Source organism: Mobula hypostoma, chromosome 9, assembly GCF_963921235.1.
Source record: "Mobula hypostoma chromosome 9, sMobHyp1.1, whole genome shotgun sequence".
NCBI lineage: Eukaryota > Metazoa > Chordata > Chondrichthyes > Myliobatiformes > Myliobatidae > Mobula > Mobula hypostoma.
Genome location: NC_086105.1, coordinates 139,715,777 through 139,740,184, shown reverse-complemented (window position 1 = coordinate 139,740,184; position 24,408 = coordinate 139,715,777). Strand labels below are relative to the sequence as shown.

Genomic DNA, 24,408 nt, shown 5'->3' with positions numbered 1-24,408 from the left:
GGATCCTGACCCAGATCTGGGCCGCACCCTCCAAATATCCGGACCTGCCTCTTGGTTTTTTTGCACTACTTTACTTTCCATTTTTCTATTTTCTATTTATGATTTACAATGTAAATTTTTAATATTTACTAATTTTTACTATTTTTAATATTTTAAATATTTAGTATTTGTAATCCAGGGAGTGGGAAGCGCAGAATCAAACATCGCTGTGATGATTGTACGTTCTATTGTTTGGCGACATTAAAGTATAAAGTATTTAGCACATCTACACGAAATGTTGTCGCAGGAAAGCAGCATCCATTATCAGGGGACCTTAACACCCAGGATATACTCTCTTCTCACTGCTGCCATCAGGGAGAACGTATAAGACCCTCAGGACTCCCACCACCAGGTTCAGAAACAGTCATTATCCCTCAACCATCAGGCTCTTGAACAAAAGGGGATAACTTCACTCAACTGCGCCTGTCCCGTCTTTGAAATGTTCCTACAACCTATGGACCCACTTTCAGGGCCTCTCACATTCTCAACATTTATTATTTATTTATTTATTATTTTCCCTTCTTTTTGTTTTTGCACAGTTTGTTGTTTTTTGCACATTTGTTGAACACGAAATTGGTGCGTTCTTTCATTGATTCTATTATGGTTATTATTCTATTATGGATTTATTGAGTATGCCCACAGGAAAATAAATCTCAGGGTTGTATATGTGACATATCTGTAACTTGGATAATACATTTTCCTTGAACTTCGAACTTTGGGTATCTCAGAAATGGCAGATCTCCTGGGTTTTGGTAAGAGAACAGATGCAGCAAAACACAAAATGATCACCATCACCATCATCATTATGTGCTGTGTCATATGACGTGGATGATCATGGTCTCATGACCAAGATTGTTCTTGGCAAATTTTTCTTTTGAAGTGGTTTGCCATTGTCACCTTCTGGGCAGTGTCTTTCGAAGATGGTGACCCCAGCCATTATCAATACCCTTCAGATACTGTCTGCCTGGTAGTTGCATAACCAGGACTTGTGATATGCACCAACTACTCACATGACCATCCACCATCTGCTCCCTTGGCTTCACGTGACCCTGATCGGGGGGCTAAGCAGATGCTACACATTGCCCAAGGGTGACTTGCAGGCTAACGGAGGGAAGGAGCACCTTACACCTCCTTTGGTAGAGACATACCTCCAACCAAGCATCCCACAGGGTAGTAGACTGCAGAAAATGAATATCCACCTCGCTTATAATGCCAATTGATTTAGTCTGATATAAGATACTCCATTAACTTCTCGACTTAATTTTCCCGAACATCCTTTTGCTCCTTTCGCGTTAATTTCAGTTGGACAAGGCTTTGCTAAACCTCATAGAAATGTGAGATTTAAAGTGGAACTGCTGACGAACTATTTCTTTTCCTGGAGTAAGAATAATTTTGGAGATTATCATAAACACAAGAGATTCAAAAGGTCTCTCTTCCAGTCTTTTGTGCGCGTTGCTCTGGATTTCCAGCATCTGCAGAATCTTTTGTGTTTAGATGCTGCAGGTGCTGGAACTCTTCAGCAACACACACAAAGTGGCGGAGTAACTTGGCAGTTCAGGCAGCATCTCTGGAGAAGAATAAACAGTCGATATTTTGGGCTGAGACACTTCATCGGGACTGGAAAGGAAGGTGGAAGAAGCCAGAATAAGGTGGGAGAGGGGGAGTAGTACAAGCTGGCAGGTGACTGGGGAGACCGGGTGAGGGAGGAGGTGAATGGATGGGGGAGGAGGGATGAAGTAAAAAACTGAAAAGTGATAGGTGGAAGAGGTAAAGGGCTGAAGAACAAGGAATGTGATAGGAGGGGACAGTGGACCATTGATTTCTCTAACATTCAGTAATTTATCCCTTTTCTCGCTTTTCCCATTCTTCAATTTGGTTCCACTCTTACCCATTCTCTTCTCCACACCTCTGCTGGTCCACTCCACCTTCCGTTTCTTCCATGGTCCAAACTCCTCTCCAACAGATTCCTTCTTCTTCAGCCCTTTACCTCTTCCACTTGTCACCTCCCAGCTTTTTACTTCATCATCCCTCCCCGATCCTCCCACCTTCCCCGTCATCCAGCGTCACCTACCACCTGCCAGCTTGTACTCTTTCCCCTCCACCCTCTGCCCCGCACTCTCAGATTCTGGCCTCTTCTCCCTTCCTTTCCAGACCTGATGAAGGGGTCTTGGGTTCTTGGCCCGAAACATTAACTGTTTGTTCCTCTCCATAAACGTTGCCTGACCTGCTGAGTTCCTCCAGCCCTTTGTGTGTGCTGGGAGATTATTTGCTGCTTCACCTGACTTCATTATGTCTGTCCTTAAATGCCTTAGCACACCTGAGACCTTCTTGATCTGTGGTAGTGAGGACAATGCACCTGTAGATTTTACAGATTTTAACATATGTGGAATATTCAAAAACACTACATGAATTCTTGTAAATGTTCTCTGCAACCTGAGAAATATACACCATTGTTTCAAATACCACAGTTAATGCATGTTATTGTTTTAAGTTCCATTCAGAAAACAGGAGCCACTCTAGTAATTAGGGATGGCAACTAAATACTGGCCTTACCACTGAAGCACAGATCCTATATATGAATATAAAACAAAATTAAGCTGGGTCTTTCTAATGCTGAATCTATCCCACTTAAAATACAAAGTGGATTCTGCAATAAATATACAAGAACAAAAATCATTGCTGGTGAAATTTCTTGACAGGGTGAGGAAGTTTGTGTCAACCGGAAAGCATTTATCATGGGTTGTGTTGAAAGGTCATAAATGTCACTCTGTTTCTCTCTCCACAGATGCTGCCTGACCTCTCAAGCATTTTCTATTTTTGTTTCTGAGCTCTGCGCACGGAGTAGCAAGGTGGTGCAGTGAGTAAGATTAGATCATACGCCCCATCGAGTCTGCTCCACCATTTTATCATGCCTGATCCTCTTCCCTCTCAACCCTATTCTTCTGCTTTCTCCCTATAGCCTTTCGCAGCCTGACTGATCATGAACGTATCAATCTCCGCCTTAAACGCAGAGTGACCTGGCCTCCACTGCTGCCTGTGGCAATGAATTCCACAGACTCAAAAAACTGCTCCTCATCTCTGTTCTAGTTGGACACCCTTCTATTTTGAGGCCCTGCACCCTGGTCCTAGACTTCCCCACCAAAGGAAACATCTTCTTCATATCCAGGAGAACTGCCACCTCATAACTCTAGTAGTGCGATCACTCGGGTCAGGTATGATGTTCTCCTAAGGCGTTATTGCTTAAATGGAGAACACCTGTGCATGACATTGTTTAACATGGAGTGGCTGATGCAAGGGAAGCCACCACACGGTCCTTGACAGCTCAGGGACAGGGTCCAGTGACATGGAGTGCAAGATGACAGGGGACACTTCACTGATCCAGCCTTCTTCCGTCTTCAGTGCCGTTGTGACGTGCCATCATCTTCAGCCAGCTCCACTGCTGAGGTCTTGGTTGAATTTCCCTTCGTATGGAACCTTCCCCTTGACGTTACTCTCATGAGTGACCCTACCAGGAGCTAAACTCCGGACGGCATCGGTTTCACGATCTCCAGAACTCACAAGTATCAAAGATATCTTCAAGGAGTAGAGCCCCAGAAAGGCGCGTCCTTTATTAGAGACCCCCATCAGCCAGGATACGACCTCTTCTCATAGTTACCATCAGGAACGAGGTACAGGAGCCTGAAGGCACACACTGAATGATTCAGGAATAGCTTTTTCCCCTCTGCCATCTGATTCCTAAATGGACATTGAACCCATGAACACTACCTCACTTTTTGAAAAATTATTTCTGTTTTTGCACTATTTTAATTTAACTATTTAAAATACATATTCATTTACTGCAATTGATTTACTTATTTATTTTTCTCTATTATCATGTATTGCATTGTACTACTGCTGCTAAGTTAACAAATTCCACAACATGTGCCGAGGATATTAAACCTGATTCTGATTCTGCCAAGACATTCCACCACAAGTTGATGATCCTCAGAGAAGTGAGTCAGAAGATCCAATCCTGACTTCCAGCTCTCTCCGTAAGGAATTTGTACCTTCTTCGCCTTTTGATGTATGGGTTCAACCTCAGGTTCCGGCTTCTTCCCACATCGCGAAGGATTGCTAGCTGGTATGCCGATTGGCCGCTGTGAACTGCCCGTTGCGTGGGTGGGAGAGTCAGGCCAGGATTGATGCGCTTGTGAGAAAGGCTGTGATTACTCTGGGAGCTGGCACAGACCTCATAGGTCGAACGGCCTCTCCCCGTGTCAAACAACAAGAGAAAAAGAGAAATTAGTACGCAGGGGTTCCCAACCTGGGGTTCATGGATCCGTTGGTTAATGGTAATGGTCCATGGCGTAAAAGAGGTAGGGAAACCCAGAGCATGAGTGTCAGAGACATGCAAACCATCATTGCCATCTGGGATAATTGCTTGTCCTTGTCATTGGGAGTTTAGTTTCCATGAGGCACTTATTAATAGACACAGCAGGTCCATCACTTGAGCCAACTGATTTGCATTATAAGTCATTATCATTTGAGTTTTGTAAACATTCTGATGACAAAGCATATTTGAGAAAGGCTTACGCTTTTTAAAGAAGAAGATGGATTATTTCAACACAATATTTTATACATTGCAAACGAGTCGCTAGCAACACTCTCACCTCCACGTCTCACAAATCTTCACCATTGAGTACATTTACATGGAGCACTGGCACAAGAAAGCAGTCTCCATCACTAAAGACACTCACCATCCATGCCATGCCTTCTTCTCGCTGCCACCACCACCAGGCAGCAGGTACAGAAGTCTTAGGTAACACAACACTAAATCCTGAACAGCCATTAGGCTCCTGAGCTGGCATGGATAACTCCAATCACCACTGCTCTGAACTGATTCCACAACCTACAGACTCACTTTCAAAGACTTTGCAATGCATGTGCTCAGTATTATTCTTATTTGCTCTGTTTTCTTAATTGTTTGTCAGTTTATGTATAGTTTTTCATAAAATCTTTTGTATTTCTTTTTTTCCCCATAAATTTCTGCAAGAAAATGAATTTCAAAGTAGTATATGGCAATGTGCAGTGCCTACAAAAAGTATTCGCACCTCCCGGGAAGTTTTCACGTTTTATTGTTTTACAATATTAAATCACAGTGCATTTAATTTGGCATTTTTGACACTGATCAATAGAAAAAGACTTGAATGTCAAAGTGAAAATAGATCTCTACAAAGTGAGCCAAATTAATTACAAATATAAGTATTGACACCCTTTAATATGACACACCAAATCATCACTAGTGCAACCAACTGGTTTCAGAAGTCACCTAATTAATTAAATGGAGAACACCATGTGTAGTCAAGGTCTTTCAATTGATTATAGTAAAAATATATCTGTATCTGGAGAGTCTAACTGCTGGTGAATCAGCATCCTGGCAATAACTACGCCATTAAGACAAAAGAACACTCCAAGCAACTCTGTGAAAAGGTTATTGAAAAGCACAAGTCAGGAGACGGACACAGGAAAATTACCAAGTCACTGAATATCCCTTGGAGTACAGTGAAGTCAATCATCAAGCATATGGCACAGCTGTAAAGCTACTTAGAGCAGACAACAGACAATAGACAATAGGTGCAGGAGTCAGCCATTCAGCCCTTCGAGCTAGCACCACCATTCACTGTGATCATGGCTGATCATCCATAGTCAGTACCCTTTTCCTACCTTCTCTCCATATCACTTCATTCCGCTATCTTTAAGAGCTCTATCTAACTCTTTTTTGAAAGAATCCAGAGAATTGGCCTCCACTGCCTTCTGAGGCAGAGCATTCCACAGAACCACAACCCTCTGTGTGAAAAAGTTTTTCCTCAACTCCGTTCTAAATTGTCTACCCCTTATTCTGAAACTGTGGCCTCTGGTTCTGCACTCCCCCAACATCGGGAACATGTTTCCTGCCTCTAGAGTGTCCAATCCCTTAATAATCTTAATTTGGAGATCAAAACTGTACACAATATTCCAGGTGTAGTCTCACCAGGGCCCTGTACAATTGCAGAAGGACCTCTTTGCTCCTATACTCAACTCCCCTTGTTATGAAGGCCAACATGCCATTAGCTTTCTTCACTGCCTGCTGTACCTGCATGCTTACTTTCAGTGACTGATGAACAAGGACACCTATATCTCGTTGTACTTCCCCTTTTCCTAACTTGGCACCATTCAGATAGTAATCTCCCTTCCTGTTCTTGCCACCAAAGTGGATAACCTCACAGTTATCCACATTAAACTGCATCTGCCATGCATCTGCCCACTCACCCAGCCTGTCCAAGTCATCCTGCATTCTCATAACATCTTCCTCACATTTCACACTGCCACCCAGCTTTGTGTCATCTGCAAATTTGCTAATGCTACTTTTAATCCCTTCATCTAAAGCATTAATGTATATTGTAAATAGCAGCGGTCCCAGCACCGAGCCTTGCGGTACCCCACTAGTCACCGCCTGCCATTCTGAAAAGGACCCATTAATCCCTACTCTTTGTTTCCTGTCTGCCAACCAATTTTCTATCCATGTCAGTACCCTACTCCCAATACCATGTGCTCCAGTTTTGCACACTAACCTCCTATGTGGGACCTTATCAAAGACTTTATGAAAGTCCAGGTACACTACATCCACTGGCTTTCCCATGTCCATTTTCATAGTTACATTCTCAAAAAATTCCAGAAGATTAGTCAAGCACGATTTCCCCTTCGTAAATCCATGCTGACTCGGACCGATCCTGTCACCGCTATCCAAATATGCCACTATTACATCTTTTATAATTGATTCCAGCATCTTCCCCACAACTGATGTCAGACTAACTGATCTATAATTGCCTGTTTTCTCTCTCCCTCCTTTCTTAAAAAGTGGGATAACATTAGCTACCCTCCAATCCGCAGGAACTGATCCTGAATCTATAGAATATTGGAAAATGATTACCAATGCGTCGACGATTTCTAGAGCCACCTCCTTAAGTACCCAGGGATGCAGACCATCAGGCCCCAGGGATTTATCAACCTTCAGTCCCATCAGTTTACCCAACACCATTTTGTGCCTGATGCGAATTTCCTTCAGGTCCTCTGATACCCTAGGTCCTCTGGCCACTATTACATCTGGGAGATTGTTTGGGAGGCGGTCATCAAAAACTGAGTGACCATACAAGAAGGGGACTAGTGAGCCAATCACAAACAAGGGAATATCTGCAACACACCCACAATGCTGCAGGAACTCAGCAGACCCTGCCGAAGGTCCTCAGCCCGAAACACCAACTGTATCCTTTTCCATAGATGCTACCTAGCCTGCTGAATTCCTCCAGCATTTTGTGTATGTTGCAGGGGACTAGTGAGGGAGGGTACCAAGAGACCTATGACAACTCTGGAGGAGTTACAAGTTTCAGTGGCTGAGATGGGAGAGACTGTGCATACAATTGTTGCCCAGGTGCTTTATGGGAGAGTGGCAAAGAGAAAGCCACTGTTGGGAAAAAGCTACATAAAATCTTGGCCAGAGTTTGCCAGAAGGCATGTGCTGGAAGAAGGTTCTATTGTCTGATAAAAATAAAAATGAGTTTTTTGGTCATAAGCCAAACACTGCACATCATCAAAAACACACCATCACCCATTGTGAAGCATGGGGTGGTGGCTGCATCATGCTGTGGGGATGCTTCACTACAGCAGGCCCTGCAAGGCTTGTGAAGATGGAAGGTAAAATGAATGCAACAAAATACAGGGAAATCCTGGAGGAAAACCTGATGCAGTCTGCAAGAAAACTGCGACTTGGAAGAAGATTTCTTGTTCAGCACGACAATGACCCCAAGCATAAAGCCAAAGCTACACAGGAATGGCTTAAAAACAACAAATTTAATGTCCTGGAGTCACTAAGTTAGAGTCTAGACCTCAATCCAATTGAGAATTTGTGGCTAGACTTGAAAAGTGCTGTTCACCCACGACCCCCATACAATCTGACAGGGCTTGAGCATTTTGTAAAGAAGGATGGGGGAAAAATTGCAAAGCTGATAAAGACCTATCCACATCGACTCAAAGCTGTAATTGCTGACTTGAAGGGGGTGAATACTTATGCAATCAATTATTTTGTATTTTATATTTGTAATTAATTTTGATCACTTTGTAGAGATCTGTTTTCATTTTGTCACGAGGGAGGAGAAGATGGCGGCGCGACGCAGCTCGCAGCGGCCACTCCGGTGAATGATATCTGTTATCTGTCAAGTAGGGTGCCGTGCACAATCCTGATTTGATGGAGACAGATGTGAGAGAACGGAGGAACATCTGGAGAAACTTCTGAAATGCACGCTTCGCTGCCGCTGCTACTGCGCGATCCAGAATCTCCGGAGGGGAAGGCCCCGAGTCCTCAGCTTTGCTTGTTGCTCGGCAGCCGGGGCGGGGTCAAAGCGCTCGGCAGAGATGATGCTTGGTGCTTGGTGTCAGAGGGCTGGTCGGAGGCTCGAAGTTTTCGTACAGACTCAGAGTCGGCTGCGGTCGGGTGCTTCCAGTGCATTGGCAAGTTTGCGGCGCTTCCGTCTGCATGAGATGATGGGGCTATCGGGACCTGGGACTTTTTTTACCGTGCCCATGGTCTGCTCTTTAGCAAATTACGGTATTGCTTTGCACTGTTGTAACTATATGTTATAATTATGTGGTTTTGTCAGTTTTAGTCTTGGTTTGTCCTGTGTTTCTGTGATATCTTTCTGGAGGAACATTGTACCATTTTTTAATGCATGCATTGCTAAATGACAATAAACAAGGACTGACTGTCCTCATAATCTAATCTAATCTAATCTAAGAGTATTTTTTTGTTGATCAGTGTCAAAAAAGCCAAATTTAATCCATTGTGATTAAATGTTGTAAAACAATAAAACTTGAAAACTTCCGGGGGGTGGGTGAATACTTTTATAGGCTTTGTATCTGTACTTTGATCGTAAACTTACTTCGAACTTTGAATCTTGTAGCTACCATCGAGCAGGGGATACAGAGCGAGCTAGAACTTTTCCCTTTGGAGTAAAGGAGAATGGGTGGTAGAAGTGTATAAAATGATAAGATAAAAGCCAATGCCTTTCTCCCAGGGCAGAAATGACTGATACATGAGGACACAATTTTAAAGTGATTGGAGGAAAGTATGGGAGTGGATGTCAGAGTAGGTTTCTAACACAGAGAGTGGTGTGTGGGTGGCATGTACTGCCAAGGATGGTGATAGAGGCAAACACATTAGGGACATCTAAGGACTCACAGATAAGCTCATGGATGAAAGAAAAATGGAGTCTAATGGGAGGGAAGCTTTGGATCGATCTTGGAATAGATTAAAAAATTGGCGCAATATTGTAGGCCAAAGGACCTATCCTTTGTCGTACTTTTCTATGTACTATATTTTAAATAAATAAAAGCCCACTTTTCTTATTTGATCCTGTGTTTCCTGTGAAGGTAGTACATCTCTGAGAGAGGTAATTCTAAACACTTCCAATTATAGCACAAAGACTTGATGGGAAATCTGGAAGACCATAAGGCACAGGAGCAGAATTAGGCCATTCAGCCATCGTTTGTTCTGCCATTAAAACATGGCTGATTTACTTTCGCTCTTAACCTCATTTTCCTGCCTTCACCCTGTGACCTTTGATGCTCCTGCCAATCAAGAATCTATTAATCTCTACTTTAAATATACTCAATGACTCGGCCTCCACAGCTGTCAGTGGCAATGAATTCCACAGATTCACCACTCTCTGGCTGAAGAAAGTCGACATCTCTGTTCTAAAGGGATGTCCTTCCATTCTGAGCTTGTGCCCCCTGGTCCCGGACTCTCCTACTGTAGGAAACACCCTCTCCATATCCACTCTATCAAGACTTTTCAATATTCGATAGGGTTGAATGAGATTCCTCCTCATTCTCCTAAACTCCAGTGAGTACAGACCCAGAGCGATCAAACACTCCTTATACTGTATATTAGGCTATTAATTCCTGGGAGGATTCTAATGAACCTCCTCTGGAACCTCTCCAATGCCAGCATAAGGTAACTGGTGATCTTTCACACTGAATAAAATATTCAGATAAAATCTCACTTACTGTTAATTGCTTTGCATGTACGGGTGATTCAAGTCTTGGTGAATCCTGGCTAGATCCCATGCCTCTATTGTCGGGGCTGGGGTTCTGCCCAGTGTTGCTAGTTGGAGTTCCCTGCGCACGTAACATCTCCAGCTCGATTTCGGCATCAAGCTCGGCATCTTCTTTCGCTTCCTTGTTGCTCTCCTCCAAGTGCTTCATTAGCACGGCGACCACAACGTTGACCAACACAAACTGAGCGATCAGAACAAACGTGACAAAATAGACGGGCGAGAAGAAGGGGAGGTAGGTGAGACAATGCTTGTCGTCACTTCCGCATTCTCGCAACGTATCCTGCAAAAAATACCGAGGGGTAATGAGTCAGTTATTAGCAACAATGATTTATGTTTATACACATTTTCAATGAGGTAACAAGTGCTCAAGGTATACAAATATTTTATTTATTTTTATTTCAAGGTAAGTCTGTACCAAAGGAGGTGTAAGGCGCTCTTTCCCTCCACTAGCCTGCAGGTCACCGTTGGCAAGGTGTAGCCCCCCAGTCGGGTCACATGAAACCATAGGAGTAGCTGGTGGACGGTCATATGAGCAGCTGGTGCACGTCACGAGTCCTGGTTGTGTGACCACTGATGCCAGGCAGACAATCTCTAAAGAGTATTGATAATGGCTGGGGTTGCCTGTCTTGGAAAGGCACTGCCCAGAGGCAATGGCAAACCACTTCTGTAGAAGAATTTGGTAAGATCAATCATGGTCATAAAGATCATATCGCCCACGTCATACAACATGGCACATAGTGATGACAATTTAGAGATACCGGGCAGAATAGGTCCTTCCAGTCCTTTGAGCTGTACTGCCCAGCAACCCCCGACAACCCTTGACTTAACCCTAACCTAATCACTGGACAATTTACAGTGACCGATCAACCTACCCAATACGTCATTGGACTGTGGGAGGAAACCGGAGAATATGGAGAAAACCCATACGTTCCACAGGGAGGACATATTACAGAGGACGCTGGGACTGAACTCAGAACTCCAATGCCCCCAGGTGTAATAGCATCGTGCTAACTGCAGTGCTGCCCTGGACACATTTATTGATGCACCATATACTCAGTACTATCTATTTTCTTTTTAAATTGTTATTTGTGTGATTTGGCAGTCTTTGTTATTTACGGCTTTTCATAAATCTATTGTATTTCTTCAGTTTGCTGTGCATGCCCGCAGGAAAATGAAACTCATGGTAGTATATGGTGACATGTAGGTACTCCGACAATAAATTTACTTTGAACTTTGTACAGGAAGTATCCTATCCCGATATTACGGCTTGGTGCGGCAATTGCTCAGCACAAGACCACAAGAAACTGCAGAGCTGTGGACCCAGCTGAGCGTGTCCTGGCACCAGCCTCCCCTCCATGGACTCTGTCTACACTTCTTGCTGTCTCAGTAAAACAGTCAGCATCATCAGAAACCCCTCCCATCGATTACATTCTTTCTTCTACCCCTTCCCATTGGGCAAAAGATACAAAATCCTGCAGGCATGTACCACCAGGCTCAAGGGAAGCTTCTACCCCACTGTTACAAGACTATTGAAAAGTCCCTTAGTACAATAAAATGGAGTATTGAACAGAAAAATCAATCTCATTGTGCTATTGCACCTTATGGTCTGCCTGCACTGCATTTTCTCTGTAAGTGTTACACTTTATTCCGTATTCTGTTATTGTTTCTCAATGCCCTTTGGCAATGACATGATCTGTATTGATAACATGCAAAACAAAGTTCGTCACTGAACCTTGGTACGTGTAGCTAAAACCGGTTTGCCAATGTACATGCTGAATGTGGATGGAAGATGTTCAGGCAAGGAGAGTCACAGTGAAATATGCGGTCTTTGGCTTCTGATGAGAGAGGCATCATGGTGAGAGTTTTAATAAGAGGTCGAGGCCAAGACAGCTCATAGCTTTGGCTCCCAAAGTACTGTAGGGTGGAAAAAAAAATGAGGTCTCTATTTTAAGATGCTGAGGAGGAACTTCTTCTCCTCAGTGTCACGAATCTTTTGTATTCTCGCTTCCAAAGAGTTATGTGATCTGAATCAATGAATATCTAATGGCAGAGGGAGATTGCCTTTGGAACTCTGGAAAGCAGAGGATTATGGGGATCAGGCAGGAAAGTGGTGTAAAGGTCAAAATCAGGTCAAGCCATGATCTTAATGAATGACAGACCAGTCTCAAGGAGGCATTTCGTTGGATCCTCTTCATATTCCTAATCTTTACAGTTTCAGAAACTACAACTGGAGAGTAGGAGGGAGGGAGAGAGGGAGAGAGATAGTTAGAGAGAGGGGGAGAGATAGATAGAGAGAGAGAGAGATAGAGGGAATGAAAGAGAGAGGGACGGGGAAAGCGGGAGGGATGGAGAGAGGGAGAGGGGGAGAGAGAGGGAGAGGGGGAGAGAGAGGGAGAGGGGGAGAGAGAGGGAGAGGGGAAGAGAGATCTAGAGAGAGGGAGAGAGAGAGGGAGTGAGATAGATTGGTGAAGAGAGAGAAAGAGGAAGAAGGAAAGACAGAGTGGGGAAGAAAGAGAGAGAATGAAAGAGAACTAGAGAGATAGAGAGAAACAGAGAGAGAGGAAAAGCAAGACAGATAGAAAGAGAGAGAGAGAGAGACAGAGAATGAGAGAGAGAGGGAACAAATGAGAGATAGATAGATAGATAGAGAGTGAAAGTGAAAGAGTACACCAGACTGTTGAAAATCTAGTGGAAGAGAGGATTTACAAATGATCTTGATGAGGTATGAATGATAAAGTTACATGAGGAACGTGTGTTGAGAAAGAAACTGCTGGAAGTATTAAGTGCAGTAGATGTGAAGGTCTCCACTCCTTTACATCTTTTACATCAGAATTTGAAAATAATGTTGTACTTGCTTATAAAGCAGGAGGTCACATTGTTTGCACTTACTCCTTCAACAGAACCTGTAATCATTTTACTGTGTCTAACAAAGCTTAATATTCATTGAGATGCTCCTTTAAGAAATATGTGCACTTAGGGGTTTGCAAGTAACCCAAAGGTTCAGGGGACGCTGATAAACCAATCACACCTCATCTTTGTGAGCCAACCTAAAGTCACAATGATAAAATCGGTACAACAACTATTCCTGACCATCTCTAATAGTACATTTAGTCAGTATGGTTAAGCAGTGGGTCTCTCTTTTAGAAACTGCTGGGTATTTCCTTCTATGAGGTGGCTTCTGACCACTATTCACTTTATCTCCTCAGAGAATTTGAGTTGACCTTGGTCAATTCTCTCTCCTGTATTGGACTCGCGAAGCTGCTGCATCGGATTCAGTCATATTTATAATAATTTTTCCCAAAACCATTCACATTTTTAAGATGGTTCTCAAAAGAAGATTCTTTCACTTTCGGTGAAATGCTGATGTCATCATTTTGAAAGGAGATTATTAATTCAAATAACTACAATCTGTAAAATTTCAGTTTTAGGTCATGGAACAGTATAGCACAGGGACAGGCCCTTTGGCCCATAATGTTGTGCTGACCCAATTACATTAGTCATCAAATGGCCCAACTAAACTCATCCCTACTGCCTACACAATGCCCGTATACTTCCATTTCCCTCACATCCACCGTGCCAATCTAAACGTCTCTCAAAAATCCCTGATACAATGTATCTGCTTCTACCACTACCAGGCAGCACATTCCAGGGACTCAACACTCCCCACGTAAAAAAAACTTGCCTCTCACATCTTTAAAATTACCCCTCTCACCTTAAACACATGCTCTGTGCTATTTGACATTTCAACCCTGGGAAAAAGATATTGTCTGTCTAATGTATCTCATTCGTTTCTTATGTGCCATGTCGTATGATGTGGGTGATCATGGTCTTTCCATGACCATGATTGTTCTTGGCAATTTTTTCTACCGAAGAGGTTTGCAATTGCCTTCTTCAGGGCAGTATCTTTAGAAGACAGGTGATCCCAGCCATTATCAATACTCTTCAGAGATTGCCTGCCTGGCGTCAGTGGTCACATAACCAGGACTTGTGATATGCACCAGCTGCTCATAGGACCATCCACCACCTGCTCCCATGACTTCATGCGACCCTGACTGGGGGGCTAAGCAGGTACCAAAGGGTGACCTGCAAGATGGCAGAGGGAAGCAGCACCTTACACCTCCTTTGGTAGAGACATATCTCCACCCCGCCACTCAACTACTCCATCTATGCCTCTCATAATCTTATAATCCTCTATCTGATCTCCCCTTAGTCCCTGCCGTTCCAGAGAAAACAACCCAACTTTGTCCAATCTCTTGCGACAGTACATGCCCTCTCATCCAGGCAGCATCCTGGTAAACCTCTTCTGCACCTTCTCCAGAACCCTGACATCCTTCCTATAGAGGGGTAACCAGAACTGTATGCAATACTCCAGGTGCGGCCTAACTAGAGATTTATGAAGCTACAACCTAACTTCCTGACTTTTGAACTCAATGCCCCAACTCATAAAGGCAAGTATGTCACATGCCTTCTTAACCACCCTATCGACCTGCGCAGCCACTGTAGTTTTAAGCTCTTACTTTTCTAAACACATCTCAGGTGTGTAACCTGATAAGGCATGTAACTGCTTCAAGAAAAGCATAATTAAACACTCTGATTTTAATCCACTGTATAAACCTTAGCAGAATGATATAAAGGTGAAGGATATAACAGCAAGGTTTATTTTTATTTCAGCCTTGTGGTGATAAAATACCAGTATCTTCCTCCCTGTGACAGATATAGTTCCTCAGTAGATTAAACACTCATAAAGGTCACAGCTCATCTACAAAATGTGATTAGTTTCTCTGAATTCCTATCCACTCCGGTTAGGTTCCCAGTGATATGTCATTCATACTTTGGGCTTGTAGCCCTGTCAATCTCATAAGTGCTGGCTTAACCAATTCAACCAGCCTGTAGTTAGATTTTGCAAGAAGGCTGTAAAAATACAGTTATTGGGAGCTCTGTCAGTGACAAGAAGATTCAATTGGGGTCCGGAGAAATGTTGGAGTGTGACTTGAATAATTACTCAGCCCAAAAGAAGTCACCCATCAGGATGGAGCTCTCATAGAGTCATACAGCACAGAAAAAAAGGCCCTTCAGCCCACCATATCAATGCCAGCCATCAAATCTCCATCAGTTATGCATATTAGATTTCTGAGCAGCCCAAGAGCCCCTGAACATTGCCGCACCATTTGCTCTCTTTTCACACTACTTGTTTATTATATATTTCTTATTGCAACTTATGGCAACTTTTTATGTATTGGAGTTGAGCAACAAATTTCACAACATATATTATGTCACTGATAATAAAATTGATTTTAATTCTGATTCTGATACCATTTCAGAATTAGAACCAGGTTTATAATCGCTGACGTATGCCATGAAATTTGTTGTTTTGTGGCAGTAGTACAGTGCAATACAAACAGTAGCTATAATATACATATACACCCAGTGGCCACTTTATTAGGTACCCGCTGACCCTAAAAAAAAAAGTGGCCATTGAGTGTTGGTTCGTGATCTTCTGCTGCTGTAGCCCATCCACTTCAAGGTTCAAAGTGTTGTACATTCAGAGATGCTCTTCTGCACATGATTGTTGTAATGCATGGTTGCTTGAGTTACTGTTGCCTTCCTGTCAGCTTGAAACACTCTGCCTATTCTCCTCTGATCTCTCTCATTAACAAAGCATTTTTTTGCCCAGAGAACTGCCGTTCGCTAGATGTTTTTTGCACCATTCTCTGTAAACTCTAGAGACCGTTGTGTGTGAAAATCCCAGGACATGAGCAGTTTCTGAGATCCTCAAACCACCCCATCTGGCACCAACAATCATTCCATGATCAATATCACTTCGACCACATTTCTTCCCCGTTCTCCAAACACCACTGGCACACCACAGTGATATGTGCTTAGCCCACTGCTCTACTCTGTCTATAACCACAACTGTGAGGCTAGGCACAGCTCAAATGCCATCTCCAAATTTGCTGACAACACAACTATTGGTGGCAGAATTTCAGATGGTGATGAGGAGCTGTACAGGAGAAAGATAGATCAGCTGGTTGAGTGGTGTCACAACAACAACCTTGCACTCAATGTCAGTAAGATCAAGGAATGGATTGTGGACTTCGGGAAGGGGAAGTCTAGGGATCACACACTCCAGTCCTCATCGAGGGATCAGCAGTGGAAAGGATGAGCAGCTTTAAGTTTCTGGGTGTCAGCATCTCTGAAGATCTAATGTGAGCTTAACATTTTGATGTAATTACAAAGGAGGCATGACAGCAGCTATATTCTATTAGGAGTTTGAGGAGTCTTGGATGCCACCAAAGACTCTGGCAAATTTCTACAAAAGTACTATGGAGAGCATTTTAACTGGGTGCAACACACTCTTGTGTGGAGGGGCCACTGCACAGGATCAGCTAAAGCTGCAGGAAGTTGTAAACTGGGCCAGCTCCATCAATGGCAGCAGCCTCCCCAGCAATGAGGACATCTCCTAAAGGCGACGACTCAAAAAGGCGGCATCCATCATTAAAGACCCTCATCACCCAGGACGTGCCCTCGTCTCATTGCTACCATCAAGGAGGAGGTAGAGGAGCCTGAAGACCCACACTCGACAGTTCAGGAGTGGCTCCTTCCCCTCTCCCATCATATTTCTGAATGGATAATGAACTACCTCACTATTCTTTTTTCCTCTCCTTTTGCCCTATTTATTTATTTTTTTATATTTTTACATCTCATTGTAATTTATACTTTTATTATTATGTATTGCAAAGCACTGCTGTGCAAAACAACAGCATTCACCAGTGAATTGAATCTGACCATGTCTGAAAGCAGCTGCTGCCACGTGATTGGCTGATTAACCAGCAGCTGTACAGCTGTACCTAATAAAGTGGCCACTGCAAGTGAGCTCATTCCGTTTCTGTCAGGACATTCTAATTAATAGGCTCCGGGTGAATTGTTAATGCCTGAACTGAATTAATTACATACCTTCATTATTCCATTCCAGTTATCACCAGTAGACACTCGGAATAAAGTAAGAAACGCCATCCCAAAATTCTCAAACGTTGCATGCCGACTGAGGCCCTCACAGGGGTTTTCGTCGTTACACACTGCCGGGCAAAATAATCCAATTCCATTTATTGAAGACTGAAAAGATTCCATCATGTTCGTATCCCAAAAGCCCATTAATGATAGTTCACATTTTATTTGAATACCTGCTGTTTTATATTAACATTTAGATCTGAATTATTTTTAATTTATTTAGAGATACAGTACAGAACAGGCCCTTCCGACCCAATGAGCCACACCACCCAGCAACCCACCTATTTAACCCTAGCCTAGTCACAGGACAATTTACAATGACCAATTAACTGGTACATCTATGGACTGTGGGAGAAAACCCACATGGTCACAGGGAGAACGTACAAACTCCTTACAGATGGTGCTGGATTTGAACTCCAAACTCCACAACGCCTGAGCTGCAATAGCATCAAGCTAACTGATGCCCCCAGGTTCTAATATGGTGCAGGCAAAAGGGATACACTTTCACAGATTGTATTTCAAATGACGAATGTTCCACTCTATCAGACCCTGCCAGACTGTCCTGCTTAATAAGTTGCTGTGGTTTCATCTACTTTAAAATAAAACACATAAGCTCGCAAATAATAATTACTCCTTCTCAATGGATGTAATGAGGAGATCGGTTAATTAAGGTCTCACCCAGCTTTCCGAAGAGCTCAACTCCAAGAGCCGCATAGATAAAAAACAAAAGCATGAACAGTAAGCCAAGGTTTCCCACCTGAAATATAAAAAGAACAAGATTTCTTAGAGAATGTAGAGAGGTGTATGTGCATAAACTGATTCATAATGTCACTTAAATTCTGCAGGCATCTAATGTATAGGACTAACTGCATTTTCCTCCAATGAGATAGGATACACTCACTGGGCTGAATGGTCTTCAGCCTTGTAAGATCTGATGTCAAATTTTAAACATCAAAGATTAGCTTCACTTGTCACGTGTACGTCGAAACATATAGTGAAATACGCCGTTTACACCAAATTAAGTCAGCAAGGAATGTTCTGGGCAGCCTGAAAAGTGTCGACACACTTCCAGCGCCAACACAGCATGCTGGCAACGCACTAACCATAACCTGTAGGTCTTTGGAACGTAGGAGGAAACCAGAGCACCCGGAGAAAGCCTATGCTGTCACAGGAAAAACGTGCAGCTTCCTTACAGACAGTGGCAGGGATCGAACCGCAACACTGCCGTCTCAAAGCGATTGCACTAATCACGATGCTACTATGCCACGGTTAGCGCAATCAGCTGTACCTAATAAAGTGGCATTGTGTGTATTTCTTGATACAGTACTGTGCAAAAGTCTTAGGCACATATATATATAGCTGGGGTGGTTAAGATGTTTGCACAGTACTGTAGAAATTTTATGTATTGCACCGTACTGCTGCCGCACAAGAAAAAACAAATTTTATGACATATATGTTATGACCTATGACATATACAGGTAGGGAGAGGGGAATCATGGTTGGGAAAAGGGGAATGGAGAGGAGAGGTAACGGGAAGCACCAGAGAGATATTCTGTAATGATCAATAAACTAATTGTTTGGAATCAAATGACTTTTCCTGGTGTCTCAGGGTTGGATTTGTCTGCATTCACACCACCCCTGCTCTTGGCATTTCTCCTCTGCCACCTGTTCCACATTCCTCCCACGGCGATCCCCCCTCATCCTTTGCTCCTGCTAGATTTACAAACTCGCTCTCTGCTCCATGTTAACAAATACAATATACCGCAAAGGTCTTAGGCAGCCTAGCTTAATATATGTGCCTAATTCTTTAGCACAGTACTGTATTTTTTGGACTGGTAGCTGGAAAAGTTGAGTAATGCAACTGAAAACAGGATTGTCATATATGTAACCGGGTGACCGTCGGATCTTACTCAGTATCGTTAAAAGTGTACTTAGGCATCCATCTGGGTAATGCTAGAATAGTTGTCTGTGCCTTTAAGGGAGACGGTGATGTCATTACGCACGCGCAGGATAGTGTGGAGACCATTCTGTTTTCTGCTGAAGATGTGGTGAGGCATTGGAATTGGGGTTCTTCCCAGAGTGTGCTGGGCATGGTGAGGAAAGATTTCCACGAGTGAAGAAATCAACGCTGGGTAGAGTGGCTTATACCAAGTTCCTCACCATCCAAGTAGGATTGCCACTACCGTATTTGTACCGTATTAGTTCTGGTATTTTTATACTGCATACGCAATTCTGTCCATATACTAGGGTGTGAATCGGAAGTTAAACTGAGATTGTAACGGCAAGAACTGGTTGTAAATTTGTTCATTTTGTTTCACGACCCTCTTCTGGCACTTAAACATGGAAAACCGATAAAGGAATTAAAACCCGAGAAAACCTTTGTTGTCCTGAGTGTGTACTTTTCCCTGGGCTACACATAAAACAAAAGCATTTTGAATGATTGTGTCAATCCAACAAGTGACATTTGAGAATAGATAATAGACAATAGACAATAGGTGTAAGAGTAGGCCATTCGGCCCTTCGAGCCAGCACCGCCATTCACTGTGATCATGGCTGATCATCCACTATCAGTATCCATTTCCTGCCTTATCCCCATAACGTTTGATTCCACTATCTTTAAGAGAAGTATATATAAAACCGGAAATATTTACAAATTAGCCAGAAACAGTTCTGGTAGATTGGGGCTTGGTTACATAGTCTTTCAAGAACTATCTACTAGTGTCCTTCCGGAAATGTTGCGGTTTATTTTCTGAAGCCTCCTGAAGGCACAAAATGTGAGTGAGTGGATGCTCAATACGGATGAATCCCGCAGAAAGCCTGGAACCATTTTGTGAACAGTATGTTCTTCAAGCGCAATCTTTTTAAAACAAACACACAAGGAAATATCTGGATTTTCAATTTGCTCAAAATTCAATTTATGCCAACCCCCACCCCACCCCCACAGCATATTGCAATAATTATACTGGTAGCTAAGAAATTGAGCCTAACTGGCTTCAACATTATCCTAAGCAATACGCACAAAATGGCAGGTCAGGCAGCATCTATGGAAATGAATAAACAGTCGATGGTTCAGGCCGAGATCCTTCTTCAGGACTGAAAAGGAAGGGAAATGCACCAGAATAAAAAGGTGGGAGGGGGAAGGAAGGAGAATGAAGGTGACAGCTGAAGCCAGGTGGGTAGGAAAGGTAAAGGGCTGGAGAGATAGAAATTTGATAAGCGAGGAAAGTGGACATGGGAGAAAGGAAAGGCGGAGGAGACCCAGGGGGAGGTGATAGACAGCTCCTTCTGAAGTGATGTACTCACAGAGTGGTGCTAAACATCCACTCATTCTACCACACTTCAGTTTGTTGGGCAATCAGGAGATGCATTTGACTTATTCTGATAACTAGAGTCACAGTGTTAGAGCTGCACACAAAATGTCAGCCTCCCTCTGGTGCCATCTTGCTTTGGTCTTTCTCTTCCGGTCTTCCTGCTTTGACTATTTATTTACTTCATTTCTTATTGAAACTTACAATAATTATGAAATAATATTAAAATTGTCGTTCATACCTGAGGCAAAGCCTGCACAACTGTGTCAAGTAAAGCTCTCATTCCAGTCGCCATCTTGAGCAGTTTCAACACTAGAAATATAGAATATCCACAAGATGCACTTAATATAGATCATGTCAAAAAATCATTAAGTTAATATGTGCTTTTCTGCCCACTGCATCCGTACTAATCATCGGGCAACCAGGAGTACTGCTCCCCCTACATTTCGAACAGCTCCCCCCAGGCTAACAGTTGCTAAAACTAAAGGCAATTTGCATCAATACACTTTTAACTCTACTGTTGACATTTATACACAACCAATTTCCAGTGAACCAAACTACAAATCTGTGTATTTATTTATTGAGATATGATGTGGAGTAGGCCCCTCAGGCCTGTGCCACTAGCAATTACCCGATTTAACCCCAGCCTAATAATAGGACAATTTACAATGACCAACTGGCATGACTTTGGACTGTTGAGGGAACTGGAGCACCCGGTATATATATTAAGGATATATATATGCATACGTATGTGAAGTATCTCCCATAGCCTCTCCTCTCCAGGTGTAGTGATCGCCACAGGACCACTGTTTGGTTTGTCATGCAGGAAGTCACTTGCATACGACCTCTCCTACACTCCTGTGCACATAGCAACGCCTTCACATGGCGCCCCTGTTCTTACTGAGCTTGCTATGTCATGGTGTGACTGAGTCTCCAGAGGTACAACTGGGCAGCCAGGCTGGGCTCATCTGCCTTGGCCAGCAGCCACCTTAGGAGGACAACTCTGATTCCAAACTCCGGTGGATGGGACTTGTTAGCCTTGCCGGGCAGTCTGTCTAGGAGAAGGAAAACTTCGATACTCAACCTACAGGCCTGCGGTTACCGCAGTCGCTGCGGCTTGCTGTGCCATTGTGGAATGTCCCAGACCTAATGAGTGTAATCGGTCTGCGTGCACTGATCCTCGCTATAAACCTGCACAGCGCAGGAGGGAAGAAAAGTCCGACAGCGATGGAGTTTTCCCTCCTGATCTTCGCAAGTGAAGAAACAGCCATCATCATCATATACTTCACCTAATTCTTTACTTTCTCTATATTTATTTACCATATATTTCATTGTACTGCTAGCAAAAAGTTAACAAATTTCGAAAGATATGCTGGTGATATTAAACCATCATTATGTAAACACTATAAATTGAGTGTTGCAAAAAGGAAATAGGTGGTGTTATGCATTAGCTTTCCTTGCTAGCGTTACACAAAATATCATTCTGGCATTTCCGTCTGTTTCGCCTGGGTAGGAAGCATGTTCTGGGGGCGGCACCAGCATGAAAGTTTGGCAGAAAGTCACATATTCATTGACAAACCCGCTTAACTTCCTTTCTGTTAAAACTGGTAAGGTTCCGATATGAGCCATGCGTCTTCCAGAATGAAACATTCTGCTAATTAGATCAAAAGACATAGGAGCAGAATTAGGCTATTCCACTCATCGAGTCTGCTCTACTATTCCATCATGGCTGATTTATCATCTCTCTCAACCCCATTCTCCTACCTTCTTTCTATATCCTTGGATGTCCACTTCAATCAAGAACCTATCAGCCTCTGCTTTAAACATACTCAATGACTTGGTCTCCACAGGCTTTTGTGGCAATGAATTCCACAGGTTCACCACCCTCTGGCTGGAGAAATTCTTCCTCATTTCCACTCTAAAGAGATGTCCTAATCCGAGGCTGTGCCCTCTGCTCTTAAGACTCTCTTACTATTGAACGCACCCTCTCCATGTCCACTCTATCAGGGCCTTTCATTATTTGTTAGGTTTCAATTAGATTCCCTCTCTTTTTTATAAACTCCAGCAAGCACAGTCCAAGAGTCATCAAACAATCCTCATACATTAACCTTTTCATTCCCAGAATCGTTCTCCTAAACTTCCTCTGGACCCTCTCCTATGCCAGCACATGCTTTCTTAGACACGGGGCATAAAACTCCAGATGTGGTCTGGCCAGTGCTTTACAAAGCCTCAGCATCATATCCTCGGTTTTATATTCTAACCTCTTCTATTTAAATTGCGTCAGAATGATCTGAAAAAGCTTTGCAATATAGATGGGAGTATTTTTCCGGGGCAAAGCAATCTAGAACTAGAAGGCACAGGTTTAAACTGAGAGGGAAGAAATTAAAGGAGGTCGGAGAATCTGGGCGGTTGGCGCAACACTATTACAGCCTGGGGCATTGGAGTTTAGAGTTCAACTCCAGTGTGCTCTCTAAGGAGTCTCTGTACACCTGTCTCGTGGAATGCATGGGTCTTCTCCAGGTGTTTTGGTTTCCTCCCACAGACCAAAGGTGTACCGGGTAGGTTGAATAGTCATCGTAAATTATCCTGTGATTAGGTTAGGGTTAAATTGGGGGTTGCTGGAGCAGTGCAGCTTGAAGGGGTGGGGGGCCTACTCCGCGCTGTATCGCTAGATAAAATAAAATGAAGATTATCCACATGAAGAGCGGGGTCTACCTGGGACGAGCCAGTAGAGGACAGGTGCAGTTACAATATTTCTATGGCACTTGAACAGTTGCCTAGATAAGAAGACTGGCAAATGGGATTAGTGTAGATAGGTATCGCAGTCAGCATGGATGAGATCTTCCAAAAGGGCCTGGTTTAGAGTTCAAAGTAAATTTATTATCAAACCATGAACATGTGATCATATTCTACCCTGATATGCATTTTCTTGCAGGCATTCACAGTAGAACAAAGAAATACAATACAAATTAAAGGAGGGAGGAGAAGATGCCGGCGCGACGCAGCACGCGCGGCCGTTCCGAATTGATATCGTATCTGTGAAGTAGGATGCCATGCACAATCCTGATTTGATAGAGACAGACGTGAAGAAGCACGGAGGAACATCTGGAGAAACTTCTGAAATGCCCGCTTTGCTGCCGCTGCTACTGCGCGATCGAGAATCTCCGGAGGGAAGGCCCCAAATCCTCAGCCTTGCCTATTGCCTGTTTCCTGGGATGGGGTCGAAGCGCTCGGCAGAGATGGTGCTCGGTGCATCGGTGTCGAGGAGCTGGTCGGAGGCTCGGAGTTTTCGGACGTACTCAGAGTCGGACTGTGGTCGGATGCTTCCGGGATGCTGCATCGGCAAGTTGGCGGAGCTGGAGGTTTACCGTCTGCGTGAGACAATGGGACTTTCGAGAGACTCAGTGATTTTACCGTGCCCATGGTCTGTTCTTATCAAATTACGGTATTGCTTTGCACTGTTGTAACTATATGTTATAATTATGTGGTTTTTGTCAGTTTTTCAGTCTTGGTTTGTCATGTGTTTCTGTGATATCATTCTGGAAAAATATTGTACCATTTCTTAATGCATGCATTACTAAATGACAATAAGAGAGGACTGCGTGTCCTCATAATCTTAAAAAAATACAATAGAATCAATGCAAAGCTACACAAACAAATACTGAGAAGCGACCAATGTGCAAACGAAGGCAATCAGTGACAATATACAGAGATGAACATTGGAATCTAGGGTGTATTGATATATTGATAAAAATATGGGGGACCATTAGAGGAAAAATTAGTGCGAGAATGCAAGTTGGCACAGACTCACTGGGCTGAATGGCCTCTCTCTTTAATCTAACAAAGGAATGAACCAAAAAATGTCACTATCAGTTCCCAGAATGGTAGCAGAGGATAACACGCTCTCCAGTCCAAAGTTGCATCAT

General features: G+C 43.3%; 1 protein-coding gene across 2 annotated transcripts in view; it reads right to left on the bottom strand.

Annotated features, from left to right (window-relative positions):
• Nucleotides 1-24,408, bottom strand: part of cacna1ha (calcium channel, voltage-dependent, T type, alpha 1H subunit a) — a 647,795-nt gene that overhangs the window by 16,305 nt on the left and 607,082 nt on the right. For both annotated transcript variants that reach the window (XM_063059309.1, XM_063059307.1), the window contains 4 exons: nucleotides 20,724-20,794; nucleotides 17,853-17,931; nucleotides 17,121-17,242; nucleotides 10,117-10,446 (listed from right to left, as the gene is read on the bottom strand). In XM_063059309.1, the coding sequence (XP_062915379.1) occupies nucleotides 10,117-10,446; nucleotides 17,121-17,242; nucleotides 17,853-17,931; nucleotides 20,724-20,794 (602 nt within the window). The remainder of the gene's footprint in view (nucleotides 1-10,116; nucleotides 10,447-17,120; nucleotides 17,243-17,852; nucleotides 17,932-20,723; nucleotides 20,795-24,408) is intronic.